General features: G+C 45.0%; 1 protein-coding gene across 1 annotated transcript; it reads right to left on the reverse strand.

Moving 5' to 3' along the window:
* Window positions 1–518: 518 nt before the first annotated feature.
* CHRNA10 (cholinergic receptor nicotinic alpha 10 subunit) lies at window positions 519–19,233 on the reverse strand. The gene is made up of 5 exons (XM_053456735.1): window positions 19,093–19,233; window positions 5,589–5,734; window positions 4,292–4,446; window positions 1,714–2,246; window positions 519–1,349 (listed from the first exon to the last, which is right to left on the reverse strand). The coding sequence occupies exons 1-5, from the start codon at window positions 19,136–19,138 to the stop codon at window positions 709–711; spliced, it is 1,521 nt and encodes a 506-aa protein (XP_053312710.1). The 5' UTR covers window positions 19,139–19,233; the 3' UTR covers window positions 519–708.
* Between the last annotated feature and the right edge of the window lie 1,121 nt (window positions 19,234–20,354).

Consider the following 20,354-nt stretch of genomic DNA (forward strand, 5'->3'; position numbering starts at 1 on the left):
GTGTTAGCATGAGTGTGTGTTAGTGTATGGTGTTAGCACGAGTTTGTGTTAGTGTATGGTGTTAGCACGAGTGTGTGTGTTAGTGAATGGTGTTAGCATCAGCGTGTGTTCCTCATCAATATTCCTGGATATATTTCTACTCGTATGTTTGCATTCATTCACTTCTCTGTATCTTTTACTATTGAATGGCACTCATTGCATGAAGGTTCTATCTGAGTTATTTATTGTAACGTTGCATGGAGCCTAGAACCCGAGTTCCATCTCTGTGGGAAAAGAGCGGAAGAGGAAGAACCTGAATCCACCATGACAGGGCAATGGAGCCCAGCAGAATGTCTCAACTGGGACATTCACATCCACGACTGAAGAAGACTCCAGCCAAACAGCTTTCTTAACAGCTCCTTATTAACCCCTTTTCAGTGCCAGGGGGAACACTGCTCATGGCATGAAGGAGTTGGCGTATGTTGTGCTCAGTGTTGATGGAACCCGATAAATACAGAAGCCCATTATGGACACGTCAATGTGAGATACGACCACGTTTATTGCTGTAACATACATATCGACCAGCCCCCCCGTCTTGTTATTATCAGGAGGCATCATGCGGACTGGAACTATGGCTTCGTTACGTACAGGATGGAACTGAAGACCAGTAGATTTACACTGTATGGACCACGACGAGATGCTGCTGAAGATCTTGTGGATGAGGGTCCATCAGATGGCTTTCCCCATGATCAGAACACTCATGAAAAAGACCATAATGAAGAAAACCCACATGAAGAACCTGTCCATGACTTTGGCTACCTTCTTCCACTCCCCTGTCCGTTTCTGAGCTGCCTTTTGCTCTCGGAAACAGTTGGCCATGTATTCAATGTTTTTGAGCAGGCGCTCGTTGTGGCACAAGCAATGGCTCTTGGGACACTCTGAGTAACCGCTCTCCTTCCAGCCGCCGCTCATTTCAGAGTTAACGTATTTGCCATTCTCTTTCCATGCACCATGTTGATCATCGTTGGAAGGACTGCCCAAGCCATGGGCGCCTTCCACCTTCTCCGTACCCTTGGGACCGATGTTGTCTGGGCAGTTCTTGAGTATGGCTGCGGTTTCCTTGCGTTTGGCCTGTCCATTCATCACCTGGACCTTGGGAATCTTCTCAGGCTTGGGTTCCGATGTAGGCCTCTTACAGCTCTCACCCACCTCGTACACGAAGAATATCCGCGACATGTACTTCAGGATGAACTTCTTTGCCCACTTGGGAACCGGCTTTGCCTCCGGCCCGCAGTGATGTATGTTCATTATGAATATGGTCAGCGCAGTAGATGCCGTGATCATCGTCATGGTGGCTATGTAATACTTTCCTGGAAAATAGACAGTGTCAGTAAAGGTCTGCTCCTCGCTCGCCCCCATTTTAATACTATGACTGTGAAGGGGGTGTGGCTTTGTCATAACCCCACCCACAACCCGTAAACTGTTTTATTATTTTATTATTTCTCTTGTTTCACTTGGAGCTTTTACAGGAACCATTAGTCCTTTGACCTAGAACTTCCTGATGAGATTTCTCCCGTGGAAGTGGTCTGATCCACCCACTTCCTGTCTCTATTCCCCACCCACCTACTGTCAACACCTGCAACTGAGCTCCACCTCCTTAAGCTTCCGTATGGGGTTAGGGAGATGCTAGGTGTGTCCCCGAATACTTTAATTTAACTTTTTATCACTACTCACCAATGAGTGGCACATTTTCTGAGGGCGGCATGCTTTCTGCCACTAGGAGCTGAAACACAGTTAGAGCCAAAAGGACGGTGACCCCCAAAGAGACCTTCTCCCCGGAGTCGGCAGGAAGATAGAACCCTAGGGGTGCAAGGAATGAAATCATTACACAGGGGAGGAGCAGGTTAAAGATGTAAAACGAGGCTCTCCTCTTGAGTATGAGCGTGTAGGTCACATCTGGGTACGGCTCCGAGCAGCACCCATAGGTGATAACATTCTTCTTAGCCGGCATGCCGAGAATCTCCCACTCCACGTTTTCCACAAAGTCGGTCAGGTCCCCCGTGTCTAAGTGATTCAGGATATCGATCTGGTTGCCGTTGTACGTCCAGGAGCCAAAGGTTAAGCGGCACTGCTGGCCGTCAAATGGGAAGAAGGAGACGTCGACCTTGCAGGAGCTCTTGGTGATGGCCGGAGAGTCCCACATGATCTGACCATCGTATCGAATGACGACATTGGTTTCCATGGAGCCCGTGAACTGGTCATCAGCGCTACAAGGAAAGAGAAGAGTCTCGTTCAGCTCCTTATAGATCATCCAGGTGCGTCACGGAGGTCACTAGGTCAGGGACTGGTAACCCCCGATAGGCAGCCATCGAGCTGAGGCACTCCATCTCCGCGTCCAAGCTACGGAACTCCAAGTTCACTCTCCATTACGAAGTCCCAATCTCAGCTGGTATCTCCTGCCAGAAGTTGGTCCTGTACAATGTATAGTTAAACCGGTGAGCTTTACCTACACATTACGCAGGCCCGGCTTGGAAGAGACACCCGCTGGGGTTGGTCCTTAGGAAAGAGTAGTGGAGCTGGTGACATTTCGATAAATCCCGTTGTGTCATTGATTGGGGGTCACCGCTCCCAAGGCTGGGGTTACCCTACATTTGGCCATTTAAGCCAAGGTGACCTTCTGTGAAAGCCCCCTAAACGATACGCTCCATGCATTCAGAGCCAGGATGAAGGTGTAAAGCCCTCTGCTATATATATATATATACACCGCAAAACCAGCACTGGCCACGCCTCTGGAGACGAGCAACCAATGGGAGCAGCACCCGCGATTTGATCAACCAATACTCGTCAGCTGATCAGTCAATAACTGGAACCCATGAAGCATATCGGCTCCTATCCAGCTATCATACGGAAAATCGAAACCAACGCCTGGCTGAGGATGATGGGAGTGGTAGGCCTTTAAAAGCGGGAGATCTGAGGGAACCCAAGCATAAAAACCCATCCGGATAAAACCTATACGCTAGCTCAACTGTTTTTTTAACACCCTGGATGAAGTGATCCGGGCACCAAAGGGTTAAATGTAACGGGGGCAGTTGGGTGATATGACTGTCTATGCCAAATCCACCTGCTCTCAGGAACACATTAGAAGAGGCTGCCGGTGAAGCTAAAGTGTCAGCCGGTGCCGGGGCTCGGAAGGTCAGCTCCGCGGGAGAACATGAGCCGCCTCAGCCAGCAGCTGCGCCTTCAGATTGGGTTTCACCTTCAGTACCGGCGTGTGGGAGGCCGTCGGACCGGCGCCATAATACCCCCCCACTCCTTCCACATTCTACCAACGTCCCGCCAGCCAGCGATTCCCTCAAATTAAAGCGCCTTATTCTACAAGCGTTGCGCTCGCTCGATCTCGTACACCCCAAATGCTTAGTCTCAGGGTCTGGGGTGAATGGGCAGATTCTCAGGGTTTTTACTCCAGTCTCAGGGTGAATGGGCAGATTCTCAGGGTTTTTACCCCAGTCTCAGGGTGAATGGGCAGATTCTCAGGGTTTTTACCCCAGTCTCGGGGTGAATGGGCAGATTCTCCAGGTTTTTACCCCAGTCTCGGGGTGAATGGGGCAGATTCTCAGGGTTTTCACCCCATCTCAGTATTCAGATACTGCTCTGATTTCTGAGCTCCCGACCGGCTCTTTTCTATCCTGCTATATCACAGCTGGAATCCCTGCTTGAATACAGGTGACTCCATTACGAATATCTTTACCTCCTGATCAGTAACTGTCTCCATAACGACCGTTTTATGACCAGTAGCCATCATACTAGTCCAGAACTCACTAAAAAGATTTTATTTTTAGACCAGATTACAATGAAATCCTCGATATATATTCTCTTTCTTGCCCCGAGTTCGCAAACGTCTCATAGGCCCGGCATTTCGGGTCAAATATTAGGAGGCCGCCGTTACTTTTTCGCAAGGCGTGTATTTTTCCCCCACGCAGGCAATTAAAGGGTTACTCTACCACTTTTCATGCAGCCATTTCCAGTCCGGATTTAACCAAATTTGACTCTTTTTTGGGTCTTACCTTTTCCGAGCCCCTCCTGAAGATGGACGCCTTCCTAATGGCGCGGTGCGGGGTCCCGAGTCTACTGGTGACTATTTCCATGGCGGAGATCAGAGGGACAGAGAGGGGATTTAGCTGCACGGGGGTAATAATCTAAGATGGGGGGAGGGAGGGGGTAAATGGGGCAAAAGCCAGAAGTCATCGCCTGATCCCAGGCTGGAAAAGCGGTAAGAAATGAGTTGATGGAGCCCAACACCGATCCGACCTACTTGTTATATAGGACTATATCAGGTCTCCATACATAACTGCTAGGTATACGGATGGTATCGAGGCCATCATAATCATCCTTGTTCCAGCGCAGGTAGGCGTCAAACCACACCTGACGGATCCACAGGTACGCCATCAGGATCTGGTTCCGCTCGTCCTGGGGGGGGGAAACGGGGGGAAAGGGGTTAAAGAGATTAAACAAACACCCACTTTATACACCAGTAACGATGACAACGGCCCCTCCCCCACACGCTGGGTCCTCACATCCGTGTAAAGGAGAGCGACGTTACATACTTACACGCAAACCTGGACGGACAACCAGATACAACCATTTCAACGGATGCCTCATCTTCCCTTCCATTATATATTAATATTACCCCCCTCTGTTACCCCACGCTGTACGCAGGAGCCGCCATCTTGCTGCCCCATCACAGTGTATAAATCGCCCGTCGCCCTGAGGTATCGGTGATAATCGCGTTATGGAGGGACCTGCGCGGCTGGAAATAATCTCTAGCACTAGAGGCTCATGCGCCGTCCGCTAAACCAACGCGGGGAGAGAACAGGAAGCGGCTTACAACTTCCTGCTCGGGCTGACGGGAGGGAGAGAACAGGAAGCGGCTTACAACTTCCTGCTCGGGCTGACGGGAGGATTCCCGCACTTCACTGAGGGATCATGGGAAACGGAGGGGGATTCGAATACTTTTTTTCTGGTATAAAATGTATTTCTAGGATAATTAGGAGGCCCCCAGATCAGTGGGAACCCATTTAGCTTCTGATCTTTGCTTATATGGACGGCTTCTGCTGCCCCTTCTGTTTGCCCCACAGGCCGTGATTTGGTTGCTTTGCTTCCCGTCCTGACATTTGACTCCCTGCTGCCTGCCCTGACCCTGGAGGCAGTTTGTGAGGTTCAAGCTCCTGGCAGAAGAACGAGCATCGCATTCTCCATCTTTGTCCGTGGGCGTCCTGGCGTCCTTCTGGTGTTAAGGTCATTGGAGGTCTGTCTCGTGGAGCTCTGCGAGTCTCTGGTCGTTGACACGTTCCCCAGATTCCTGAGGCTCTTATTTTCTTTGGCTCGGATTGGTGGCGTCTCAGGTTGATGATCTCCATGTTTACCGTGGTTTCTGGTGAGTACGGGCACCATGAATGGTCTGTCTGGCCTCTGTGACTCTCGGCTTCCTTGCGCCCCAGTTCTCAATCCACTTTACCCACCTTGGTGGCATCTACATAAATACCCCTGGCGCATGCAGCCTACACAACAGATTTCCACCCCCTCTGTAAATCTTCATACAATACCCGTACCATGTCAATGATCTGAGACAGGGTGACCTGCAGAGTCACGTTGAGGACCTTGTCCATGTCTTCCACCGGACGCAGCGCGTTGGAGTAGTTGGCAAACAAATCGTTCATCAGCTTGTAGGCATATTTTCCTTGTGCTCCTTGGATGGCTGAAAAGAGAGAAACGAGGGGGCAGAACGGTCAAGTAAATGGAGGAAAGGTTCAGATATGGGGGTAAGCGTGTGTGCGTGCGCCGCGGTAATCCGCCCGGTCTCCATCCTCTCTTATTACGGCACTTAAAGGCTTAAACAAAAACAAAAAAAAAAAAGCCAGAGAGAAGAGAAAGAAGGTGGGATGGGGTGGTGATTGGCAAAAGGAGAAGAAACAAGAGCTGACGGACATCCCCCTCGCTACAATCACATTATCCTTAGCCAAGCAGTCCCCCCTCCCCTTCTCCCTTGGGGGGGTCGGGGGCAGATATCATTTGATTCAGAGGCAGATCCAGATTAACACTCCATGCAGCCCTAGGCAAGGTACCAACTCACAACCCCGCGGCCGGGCAATCCAGTCCCTGCCGCGGAAGACCCTATCCCAGTGCAGCACCCAATGCGTGATCCACCTCTGCCGGGGGGGGTGTTCATCAGTCCAGCTGTGGCCCTTTAATAAAGTGTGCAAACAACAACCCAGAGGGCATCATCCAGGCCTTTCCTACAAACATTTACCAGGGTGTTTGATGGGGTTGAGGTCGGGGCTCTGTGCGGCCGGCCAAGTTCTTCGAGCATTGCTTGCCTCCGAGGTAGAAGGGCAGAAGCAGGGTGGCAGCTTTGCATGGAGAGTGTGAGGTGCGGTAATGACAGGGCTCTGCTGTACTGTACTGACGATGGGAGAAGGAGAGAGTGTCAGTGTGTATCTGTGTGTGTGCGTGTGTGCGTGTGTGTGTGTGCGTGTGTGTAAATGCATGCTGTTAGTGTGAGTGTGTACAGTGTTAGCGTGAGTGTGTGTTACTGTATGACAGTCTTTATGTGTTAATGTAGGGTGTTGGAGCATGTGTGAGTGCATGGTGTTAGTGTGAGTGTGTGCGCGTAAGGTGTTAAGAGTGTCATGTGTGAGAGGTGTGAGGGAGAGGCGGGGGATGGTGTATGTATGTGTAAGTGAATGGTGTTAGAGTGGGGGTTAGAGTGACTTTCTGTGTTAGAATGTGCATTTATTCAGTTACAGTGGGGGGGATACTTCACCCAGGGGCCACTAGCCCTAGGCTGACCCCTAAGCCCCAGGGTCTGTGTTGTTTGAGGGCAGTGGTTTGCCCCGGATCCATCCGCTCTCATGCATAGCGGATAATACCCCGAGTCTGGGGCAAATCACCCCGTTATTATTTACCAATCATCCAGATCCGCTGAACAGCCAGAAATCCATCGCACTAAACCCCCCCCCCCCCCCGATCTGTCGATTAACCGGCCGGAGGCGACTGGCGTCAGAAAAGACTTTATCGGCTAAAGATAAAAGAAATCCAATTAAGCGGCATTAACTCCGAAGAGATGATTATCCAGCCGCTCATCCACCCGGCTGCGCGGAGAAACGCGACGGCGCAGGAAACTCTCTGCGTAACGAAGAAAGAAATCAAAGGAGCCAGAACATGAGGAAGAGACCTCTGAGGTCTCCAAGGCTCAATCGACGTCAGCCCAATAAAAGGAACCGCTGTCGCCTCCAGACACCAAGGGCGCTGTGACCCCCAATCTCCGCTCCTACCCGACGCATTCATCATTATTTTGGGACTTATGGGAATTTATGCCCCGCTTTTCCAATAATAGGAGGTGTGGTAGTGAACGGGTTAATTCCGTGTAAACTGATCGGTTCCGTGGAAAGGCCCCTGAGGCCAGAGATGCATTAACCCTTTCATTCCCAGCGCAGGGCTGGATTTGTGGTGTTACTGAAGGGGGGGGACAGGGCGACTGGACCCTGGATGAGGATGATGAGAGTAGGTGTCGTCTACAGGATGTGGAGACAGGGTTTGCCTAAAACACGCCTGTCCCAGGAAGATTGGGGGTCTTACCTATGGTCAAGCAGGGAAGGCTTAGTTTCAACTGATTTACCCCGGAAAGAGAATAAATGCCAATCATATTCCCAGAACATGCAGTTTACCGGAGCGAGCCGGGGGTCCGGAAGAATCAGACCCCAGCGGAGCGCAGCGTCTGCTGTACGAGAAAGCTGCAAACCGCTGCGAATAACGCCGTTTCCGGTCCGTGGAAAATAGAGTTTTTGGGGCTCAAGAGAACATCCATAAAAATCACATTCACCCCGCAGCCGGGCGCGCCTCAACTCTGCTCTCAACCCTGCGCTGACTCTGTGCTGTACCCTGCGCTGACTCTGTGCTGTACCCTGCGCTGACTCTGTGCTGTACCCTGCGCTGACTCTGTGCTGTACACTGCGCTGACTCTGTGCTGTACACTGCGCTGACTCTATGCTGTACCCTGCGCTGACTCTGTGCTGTACACTGCGCTGACTCTATGCTGTACCCTGCGCTGACTCTGTGCTGACTCTGTGCTGATCTCTGTGCTGTACCCTGCACTGACTCTGTGCTGATCTCTGCTATACCCTGCACTGACTCTGTGCTGATCTCTGTGCTGTAGCCTGCACTGACTCTGTGCTGATCTCTGTGCTATACCCTGCACTGACTCTGCTCTGATCTCTGCTATACCCTGCACTGACTCTGTGCTGATCTCTGTGCTGTAGCCTGCACTGACTCTGTGCTGATCTCTGTGCTGTACCCTGCACTGATCTCTGCGCTGGACCCGGCACCTACCACTGGCGACCACCAGCCTCAGAGGGGCAGAGTCAGCTTTCGCCCTCCAGACCGGTGCTGGATTACATTATGGTTCTTTAACCCTTTCCCTGGTTCATGTCGGGACTCCGTGTAAAAGAGTCTAACACATTTAACATCTCTTCTAACCCCAGTCATATAAAAGGACCATATGTAATATGTAATTATTGGTATAGGCAACAGTCAAAGATATGCATTACACGCTGTTAATACCCTCCGGCGGGGGCAGCGCTGGCACACGGTATGATCTAATATCATATTAACCCGACGTGCAGCTTCGGTCACCTGTGAGCATGCAGGAGCTGTTAGCCCGTCACTAATTACCCGTGTATGGGGAGGCGCTGGCGTGTGTGTTTACACTCCGTGTCCCCGGCGCTGCTCTCCACCCTCCCGCGTTCAATGTTTAATGCCGGCGCGTCGCTCCCCACTCACTTCCCACAGACTCACTTACAGATCACGACGCGATCCTGTCTGCTCTCAGCGCAAAGCGAGTGAATGGGGGGGTGGCGGCGGGGTTACAGTGGATAGAATTACAACTAATTCCGAGATGCTGGGATGGGGCGGCCCTCAGACCCCACGGACACCTGAGACTGGAGACCCTCCACGGGGGCATTACTTTCACTTACAAGGTGCGGCCCGAAATATTCAAATAAAATGAACGTTCAAAAACATATTTACTAAACGCGCCACTTTCCTCCAATCAGCACCTTCCATTCCAACCAATCAGGATTCTTCACATACCGGATCCCGACCTCCGCAGCCAATCCACAGAAACAGAGAAAGGGGGGCGGAGTAACAAATAGTGTAAAAAACAAATTATTATTTATATATCGCCGACATACTCCGCAGTGCTGTACAATGTGTGTTATTATTATTATTTATATATCGCCGTCATACTCCGCAGTGCTGTACAATGTGTTATTATTATTATTTATATATCGCCGTCATACTCCGCAGCGCTGTACAATGTGTTATTATTATTATTTATATATCGCCGTCATACTCCGCAGCGCTGTACAATGTGTGTTATTATTATTTATATATCGCCGTCATACTCCGCAGCGCTGTACAATGTGTGTGTTATTATTATTTATATATCGCCGTCATACTCCGCAGCGCTGTACAATGTGTGTTATTATTTATATATCGCCGTCATACTCCGCAGCGCTGTACAATGTGTTATTATTATTATTTATATATCGCCGTCATACTCCGCAGTGCTGTACAATGTGTTATTATTATTTATATATCGCCGTCATACTCCGCAGCGCTGTACAATGTGTTATTATTATTTATATATCGCCGTCATACTCCGCAGCGCTGTACAATGTGTGTTATTATTATTTATATATCGCCGTCATACTCCGCAGCGCTGTACATTGTGTTATTATTATTATTTATATATCGCCGCCATACTCCGCAGCGCTGTACAATGTGTTATTATTATTTATATATCGCCGTCATACTCCGCAGCGCTGTACAATGTGTGTTATTATTATTTATATATCGCCGTCATACTCCGCAGCGCTGTACAATGTGTTATTATTATTTATATATCGCCGTCATACTCCGCAGCGCTGTACAATGTGTTATTATTATTATATATATCGCCGTCATACTCCGCAGCGCTGTACAATGTGTGTTATTATTATTTATATATCGCCGTCATACTCCGCAGCGCTGTACAATGTGTGTTATTATTATTATTTATATATCACCGTCATACTCCGCAGCGCTGTACAATGTGTTATTATTATTTATATATCGCCGTCATACTCCGCAGCGCTGTACAATGTGTTATTATTATTATTTATATATCGCCGTCATACTCCGCAGCGCTGTACAATGTGTTATTATTATTTATATATCGCCGTCATACTCCGCAGAGCTGTACAATGTGTGTTATTATTATTATTTATATATCGCCGTCATACTCCGCAGCGCTGTACAATGTGTGTTATTATTATTTATATATCACCGTCATACTCCGCAGCGCTGTACAATGTGTGTTATTATTATTATTTATATATCGCTGTCATACTCCGCAGCGCTGTACAATGTGTTATTATTATTTATATATCGCCGTCATACTCCGCAGCGCTGTACAATGTGTGTTATTATTATTATTTATATATCGCTGTCATACTCCACAGCGCTGTACAATGTGTGTTATTATTTATATATCGCCGTCATACTCCGCAGCGTTGTACAATGTGTGTTATTATTATTTATATATCGCCGTCATACTCCGCGGCGCTGTACAATGTGTTATTATTATTTATATATCGCCGTCATACTCCGCAGCGCTGTACAATGTGTGTTATTATTATTTATATATCGCCGTCATACTCCGCAGCGCTGTACAATGTGTGTTATTATTTATGTATCGCCGTCATACTCCGCAGCGCTGTACAATGTGTTATTATTATTTATATATCGCCGTCATACTCTGCAGCGCTGTACAATGTGTGTTATTATTATTTATATATCGCCGTCATACTCCGCAGCGCTGTACAATGTGTGTTATTATTATTATTTATATATCGCCGTCATACTCCGCAGCGCTGTACAATGTGTGTTATTATTATTTATATATCGCCGTCATACTCCGCAGCGCTGTACAATGTGTGTTATTATTATTTATATATCGCCATCATACTCCGCAGCGCTGTACAATGTGTTATTATTATTATTTATATATCGCCGTCATACTCCGCAGCGCTGTACAATGTGTGTTATTATTATTTATATATCGCCGTCATACTCCGCAGCGCTGTACAATGTGTGTTATTATTATTTATATATCGCCGTCATACTCCGCAGCGCTGTACAATGTGTTATTATTATTATTTATATATCGCCGTCATACTCCGCAGCGCTGTACAATGTGTTATTATTATTATTTATATATCGCCGTCATACTCCGCAGCGCTGTACAATGTGTGTTATTATTATTTATATATCGCTGTCATACTCCGCAGCGCTGTACAATGTGTTATTATTATTTATATATCGCCGTCATACTCCGCAGCGCTGTACAATGTGTGTTATTATTATTATATATCACCGTCATACTCCGCAGTGCTGTACAATGTGTTATTATTATTTATATATCGCCGTCATACTCCGCAGCGCTGTACAATGTGTGTTATTATTATTTATATATCGCCGTCATACTCCGCAGCGCTGTACAATGTGTTATTATTATTTATATATCGCCGTCATACTCCGCAGCGCTGTACAATGTGTGTTATTATTATTTATATATCGCCGTCATACTCCGCAGCGCTGTACAATGTGTTATTATTATTTATATATCGCCGTCATACTCCGCAGCGCTGTACAATGTGTGTTATTATTATTTATATATCGCCGTCATACTCCGCAGCGCTGTACAATATGTGTTATTATTATTTATATATCGCCGTCATACTCCGCAGCGCTGTACAATGTGTTATTATTATTATTTATATATCGCCGTCATACTCCGCAGCGCTGTACAATGTGTGTTATTATTATTATTTATATATCACCGTCATACTCCGCAGCGCTGTACAGTGTGTTATTATTATTATTTATATATCGCCGTCATACTCCACAGCGCTGTACAATGTGTTATTATTATTATTTATATATCGCCGTCATACTCCGCAGCGCTGTACAATGTGTGTTATTATTATTATTTATATATCGCTGTCATACTCCGCAGCGCTGTACAATGTGTGTTATTATTTATATATCGCCGTCATACTCCGCAGCGCTGTACAATGTGTGTTATTATTATTTATATATCGCCGTCATACTCCGCAGCGCTGTACAATGTGTGTTATTATTATTATTTATATATCGCTGTCATACTCCGCAGCGCTGTACAATGTGTGTTATTATTATTTATATATCACCGTCATACTCCACAGCGCTGTACAATGTGTGTTATTATTATTTATATATCGCCGTCATACTCCGCAGTGCTGTACAATGTGTTATTATTATTTATATATCGCTGTCATACTCCGCAGCGCTGTACAATGTGTGTTATTATTATTATTTATATATCGCCGTCACACTCCGCAGCGCTGTACAATGTGTGTTATTATTATTATTTATATATCGCCGTCATACTCCGCAGCGCTGTACAATGTGTGTTATTATTTATATATCGCCGTCATACTCCGCAGCGCTGTACAATGTGTGTTATTATTATTATTTATATATCGCCGTCATACTCCGCAGCGCTGTACAATGTGTGTTATTATTTATATATCGCCGTCATACTCCGCAGCGCTGTACAATGTGTGTTATTATTATTTATATATCGCCCTCATACTCCGCAGCGCTGTACAATGTGTATTATTATTTATATATCGCCGTCATACTCCGCAGCGCTGTACAATGTGTGTTATTATTATTATTTATATATCGCCGTCATACTCCGCAGCGCTGTACAATGTGTGTTATTATTATTTATATATCGCCGTCATACTCCGCAGCGCTGTACAATGTGTGTTATTATTATTATTTATATATCGCCGTCATACTCCGCAGCGCTGTACAATGTGTGTTATTATTATTTATATATCGCCCTCATACTCCGCAGCGCTGTACAATGTGTATTATTATTTATATATCGCCGTCATACTCCGCAGCGCTGTACAATGTGTGTTATTATTATTATTTATATATCGCCGTCATACTCCGCAGCGCTGTACAATGTGTGTTATTATTATTTATATATCGCCGTCATACTCCGCAGCGCTGTACAATGTGTGTTATTATTATTATTGATATATCGCCGTCATACTCCGCAGCGCTGTACAATGTGTTATTATTATTTATATATCGCCGTCATACTCCACAGCGCTGTACAATGTGTGTTATTATTATTTATATATCGCCGTCATACTCCGCAGCGCTGCACAATGTGTGTTATTATTATTTATATATCGCCGTCATACTCCGCAGCGCTGTACAATGTGTTATTATTATTTATATATCGCCGTCATACTCCGCAGCGCTGTACAATGTGTTATTATTATTTATATATCGCCGTCATACTCCACAGCGCTGTACAATGTGTGTTATTATTATTTATATATCGCCGTCATACTCCGCAGCGCTGTACAATGTGTTATTATTATTTATATATCGCCGTCATACTCCGCAGCGCTGTACAATGTGTGTTATTATTATTATTTATATATCGCCGTCATACTCCGCAGCGCTGTACAATGTGTGTTATTATTATTTATATATCGCCGTCATACTCCGCAGCGCTGTACAATGTGTTATTATTATTTATATATCGCCGTCATACTCCGCAGCGCTGTACAATGTGTGTTATTATTATTATTTATATATCGCCGTCATACTCCGCAGCGCTGTACAATGTGTTATTATTATTATTTATATATCGCCGTCATACTCCGCAGCGCTGTACAATGTGTGTTATTATTATTATTTATATATCGCCGTCATACTCCGCAGCGCTGTACAATGTGTTATTATTATTATTTATATATCGCCGTCATACTCCGCAGCGCTGTACAATGTGTTATTATTATTTATATATCGCCGTCATACTCCGCAGCGCTGTACAATGTGTTATTATTATTTATATATCGCCGTCATACTCCACAGCGCTGTACAATGTGTGTTATTATTATTTATATATCGCCGTCATACTCCGCAGCGCTGTACAATGTGTTATTATTATTTATATATCGCCGTCATACTCCGCAGCGCTGTACAATGTGTGTTATTATTATTATTTATATATCGCCGTCATACTCCGCAGCGCTGTACAATGTGTTATTATTATTATTTATATATCGCCGTCATACTCCGCAGCGCTGTACAATGTGTGTTATTATTATTATTTATATATCGCTGTCATACTCCGCAGCGCTGTACAATGTGTTATTATTATTTATATATCGCCGTCATACTCCGCAGCGATGTACAATGTGTTATTATTATTAATATATCGCCGTCATACTCCGCAGCGCTGGACAATGTGTTATTATTATTATTTATATATCGCCGTCATACTCCGCAGCGCTGTACAATGTGTGTTATTATTATTTATATATCGCTGTCATACTCCGCAGCGCTGTACAATGTGTGTTATTATTTATATATCGCCGTCATACTCCGCAGCGCTGTACAATGTGTGTTATTATTATTATTTATATATCGCCGTCATACTCCGCAGCGCTGTACAATGTGTGTTATTATTATTATTTATATATCGCAGTCATACTCCGTAGTGCTGTACAATGTGTGTTATTATTATTATTTATATATCGCCGTCATACTCCGCAGCGCTGTACAATGTGTTATTATTATTTATATATCGCCGTCATACTCCGCAGCGCTGTACAATGTGTTATTATTATTTATATATCGCCGTCATACTCCGCAGCGCTGTACAATGTGTGTTATTATTATTATTTATATATCGCTGTCATACTCCGCAGCGCTGTACAATGTGTGTTATTATTATTATTTATATATCGCTGTCATACTCCGCAGCGCTGTACAATGTGTGTTATTATTATTTATATATCGCCGTCATACTCCGCAACGCTGTACAATGTGTTATTATTATTATTTATATATCGCCGACATACTCCGCAGCGCTGTACAATGTGTGTTATTATTATTTATATATCGCCGTCATACTCCGCAGAGCTGTACAATGTGTTATTATTATTATTTATATATCGCCGTCATACTCCGCAGCGCTGTACAATGTGTTATTATTATTTATATATCGCCGTCATACTCCGCAGAGCTGTACAATGTGTGTTATTATTATTTATATATCGCCGTCATACTCCGCAGCGCTGTACAATGTGTGTTATTATTTATATATCGCTGTCATACTCCGCAGCGCTGTACAATGTGTGTTATTATTATTATTTATATATCGCCGTCATACTCCGCAGCGCTGTACAATGTGTGTTATTATTTATATATCCCCGTCATACTCCGCAGCGCTGTACAATGTGTGTTATTATTATTTATATATCGCCGTCATACTCCGCAGCGCTGTACAATGTGTTATTATTATTTATATATCGCCGTCATACTCCGCAGCGCTGTACAATGTGTGTTATTATTATTTATATATCGCCATCATACTCCGCAGCGCTGTACAATGTGTGTTATTATTATTATTTATATATCGCCGTCATACTCCGCAGCGCTGTACAATGTGTGTTATTATTATTATTTATATATCGCCGTCATACTCCGCAGCGCTGTACAATGTGTGTTATTATTATTTATATATCGCCGTCATACTCCGCAGCGCTGTACAATGTGTTATTATTATTTATATATCGCCGTCATACTCCGCAGCGCTGTACAATGTGTTATTATTATTATTTATATATCGCCGTCATACTCCGCAGCGCTGTACAATGTGTTATTATTATTTATATATCGCAGTCATACTCCGCAGCGCTGTACAATGTGTTATTATTATTATTTATATATCGCCGTCATACTCCGCAGCGCTGTACAATGTGTTATTATTATTATTTATATATCGCCGTCATACTCCGCAGTGCTGTACAATGTGTGTTATTATTATTATTTATATATCGCCGTCATACTCCGCAGCGCTGTACAATGTGTGTTATTATTATTATTTATATATCACCGTCATACTCCACAGCGCTGTACAATGTGTGTTATTATTATTATTTATATATCGCCGTCATACTCCGCAGCGCTGTACAATGTGTGTTATTATTATTTATATATCGCCGTCATACTCCGCAGCGCTGTACAATGTGTGTTATTATTATTATTTATATATCGCCGTCATACTCCGCAGCGCTGTACAATGTGTGTTATTATTTATATATCGCCGTCATACTCCGCAGCGCTGTACAATGTGTGTTATTATTTATATATCGCCGTCATACTCCGCAGCGCTGTACAATGTGTGTTATTATTTATATATCGCCGTCATACTCCGCAGCGCTGTACAATGTGTTATTATTATTTATATATCGCCGTCATACTCTGCAGCGCTGTACAATGTGTGTTATTATTATTATTTATATATCGCCGTCATACTCCGCAGCGCTGTACAATGTGTTATTATTATTATTTATATATCGCCGTCATACTCCGCAGCGCTGTACAATGTGTGTTATTATTATTTATATATCGCCGTCATACTCCGCAGCGCTGTACAATGTGTTATTATTATTTATATATCGCCGTCATACTCCGCAGCGCTGTACAATGTGTGTTATTATTATTTATATATCGCCGTCATACTCCGCAGCGCTGTACAATGTGTGTTATTATTATTATTATTTATATATCGCCGTCATACTCCGCAGCGCTGTACAATGTGTGTTATTATTTATATATCGCCGCCATACTCCGCAGCGCTGTACAATGTGTTATTATTATTTATATATCACCGTCATACTCCGCAGCGCTGTACAATGTGTGTTATTATTATTATTTATATATCGCCGTCATACTCCGCAGCGCTGTACAGTGTGTGATATTATTATTTATATATCGCCGTCATACTCCGCAGCGCTGTACAATGTGTGTTATTATTATTATTTATATATCGCCGTCATACTCCGCAGCGCTGTACAATGTGTTATTATTATTTATATATCGCCGTCATACTCCGCAGCGCTGTACAATGTGTGTTATTATTATTTATATATCGCCGTCATACTCCGCAGCGCTGTACAATGTGTGTTATTATTATTATTTATATATCGCCGTCATACTCCGCAGCGCTGTACAATGTGTTATTATTATTATTTATATATCGCTGTCATACTCCGCAGCGCTGTACAATGTGTGTTGTTATTATTATTTATATATCGCCGTCATACTCCGCAGCGCTGTACAATGTGTGTTATTATTATTTATATATCGCCGTCATACTCCGCAGCGCTGTACAATGTGTGTTATTATTATTTATATATCGCCGTCATACTCCGCAGCGCTGTACAATGTGTGTTATTATTATTTATATATCGCCGTCATACTCCGCAGCGCTGTACAATGTGTGTTATTATTTATATATCGCCGTCATACTCCGCAGCGCTGTACAATGTGTGTTATTATTATTTATATATCGCTGTCATACTCCGCAGCGCTGTACAATGTGTTATTATTATTATTTATATATCGCTGTCATACTCCGCAGCGCTGTACAATGTGTTATTATTATTATTTATATATCGCCGTCATACTCCGCAGCGCTGTACAATGTGTGTTATTATTATTATTTATATATCGCCGTCATACTCCGCAGCGCTGTACAATGTGTTATTATTATTTATATATCGCCGTCATACTCCGCAGCGCTGTACAATGTGTGTTATTATTATTTATATATCGCCGTCATACTCCGCAGCGCTGTACAATGTGTGTTATTATTATTATTTATATATCGCCGTCATACTCCGCAGCGCTGTACAATGTGTTATTATTATTATTTATATATCGCTGTCATACTCCGCAGCGCTGTACAATGTGTGTTGTTATTATTATTTATATATCGCCGTCATACTCCGCAGCGCTGTACAATGTGTGTTATTATTATTTATATATCGCCGTCATACTCCGCAGCGCTGTACAATGTGTGTTATTATTATTTATATATCGCCGTCATACTCCGCAGCGCTGTACAATGTGTGTTATTATTATTTATATATCGCCGTCATACTCCGCAGCGCTGTACAATGTGTGTTATTATTTATATATCGCCGTCATACTCCGCAGCGCTGTACAATGTGTTATTATTATTATTTATATATCACCGTCATACTCCGCGGCGCTGTACAGTGTGTGATATTATTATTTATCTATCGCCGTCATACTCCGCGGCGCTGTACAGTGTGTGATATTATTATTTATCTATCACCGTCATACTCCGCAGCGCTGTACAATGTGTTATTATTATTTATATATCGCCGTCATACTCCGCAGCGCTGTACAATGTGTGTTATTATTATTATTTATATATCGCCGTCATACTCCGCAGCGCTGTACAATGTGTGTTATTATTATTTATATATCGCCGTCATACTCCGCAGCGCTGTACAATGTGTGTTATTATTATTATTTATATATCGCCGTCATACTCCGCAGCGCTGTACAATGTGTGATATTATTATTTATCTATCGCCGTCATACTCCGCGGCGCTGTACAATGTGTGTTATTATTATTTATATATCGCCGTCATACTCCGCGGCGCTGTACACTGTGTGATATATTATTTATGAGGGTGATACTCGCTATCGCTGTAGATCAGCAGACGGCAGGCAGAGGAGACATGAAACACTTCGTATTAATAGAGCGAGTATGAAGCGGCAGCCGGGCGGAGGATCTGTGGACGGTGCGGGGGACGAGGATGTGCGGGGGGCAGACTGGGCTGGGGCAGGTGACTGCCTGGGGGGGCAATAAAGGACAAACTTAGCCCCATCCTCTGTATATACCCCCTGTCACCCCAGCAGACATGAACAGGGGGGGGGTTATTGTTTGCAGAGCATCTCCTCACAGAATTCCCCCAAACTCCCCACCTGCACCTCAGGAGTTAACCCTCCCCGGCATCAGAAGGGTTAATGCCTCAGATAACGGGTACGCTGGGGTCTCCCGGGGCTTTGGGGGTAAATTCAGTAATAACAGTAAAGAGAAGCCCCGGGCGGGGTACTTACCCGGCAGCAGCGGCAGGCAGTTGATGAGGAGGCACAGAAGTCTCATGTTGGGGTGTCGGGTGAGACCCTCGGTCACTGTGTGAGCCCCCCAGCCCTCCTGCCAGCTCCCACCATCCCAGCAGCAGCTGCCCCTCCGCGCGTCTTCTGCCCACCTGCCCCGGCGCGCTCCTCTCCCCCTCCTCAGTGCGGGACTCCCTCCCTCTCTCCTCCCTCCCCTCCTTCTTGGCAGCCAACCCCCCCCCCAGTTTCGGGGTCCCTTTTATTTGCCATTCATACCCCCCGTTTATGGTTTTCTTTCATACGGAAATAGGAATGGAATCCCCCCCCCCCCCCGCGCTGATCTGCCCCTTTACCCCAGCACTGAGCCCCTGTTGCCCCCTCTCTGGTCCCAGTCTGTGACGCCGTGAGCTGCAGTGAATACCCCGATACCCCCCCCGCCGGGAGAGAGGAATTGCCCCCATCCGTGCAGCGAGCGGCCGGGATCAGCACCCCGGAGACCCCCGGCATCCGCTAGAGGGCGACCGGGAACATTATTCACTAAAAACACCCGATTTACCCCAAAACACGAGTGACCAGAAGGAGCCACCAGCGGACCCGAAATAACCCTTTCAGTACTACTGGCAATCGGCTATACTTACACCATAAAGGGTTAAGGATCTACACACAACTCAGGAGGTAAAGGGGTTAAAACTAAAAGTTACCCTCTAACAGCTATACTAATACCCTGCTGGGGGGGGGTTATATTACTGTATACAGCGCTGGGGGGGTTATATTACTGTATACAGCCCTGGGGGGTTATATTACTGTATACAGCGCTGGGGGGGGGTTATATTACTGTATACAGCGCTGGGGGGTTATATTACTGTATACAGCGCTGGGGGGTTATATTACTGTATACAGCTCTGGGGGGGGTTATATTACTGTATACAGCGCTGGGGGGGTTATATTACTGTATACAGCGCTGGGGGGTTATATTACTGTATACAGCACTGGGGGTTATATTACTGTATACAGCGCTGGGGGGGTTATATTACTGTATACAGTGCTGGGGGTTATATTACTGTATACAGCGCTGGGGGGTTATATTACTGTATACAGTGCTGGGGGTTATATTACTGTATACAGCGCTGGGGGGTTATATTACTGTATACAGCGCTGGGGGGTTATATTACTGTATACAGTGCTGGGGGTTATATTACTGTATACAGCGCTGGGGGGTTATATTACTGTATACAGCGCTGGGGGGGTTATATTACTGTATA

This window comes from Spea bombifrons, chromosome 2 (assembly GCF_027358695.1).
Source record: "Spea bombifrons isolate aSpeBom1 chromosome 2, aSpeBom1.2.pri, whole genome shotgun sequence".
In the NCBI taxonomy this organism is placed as follows: Eukaryota; Metazoa; Chordata; class Amphibia; order Anura; family Pelobatidae; genus Spea; species Spea bombifrons.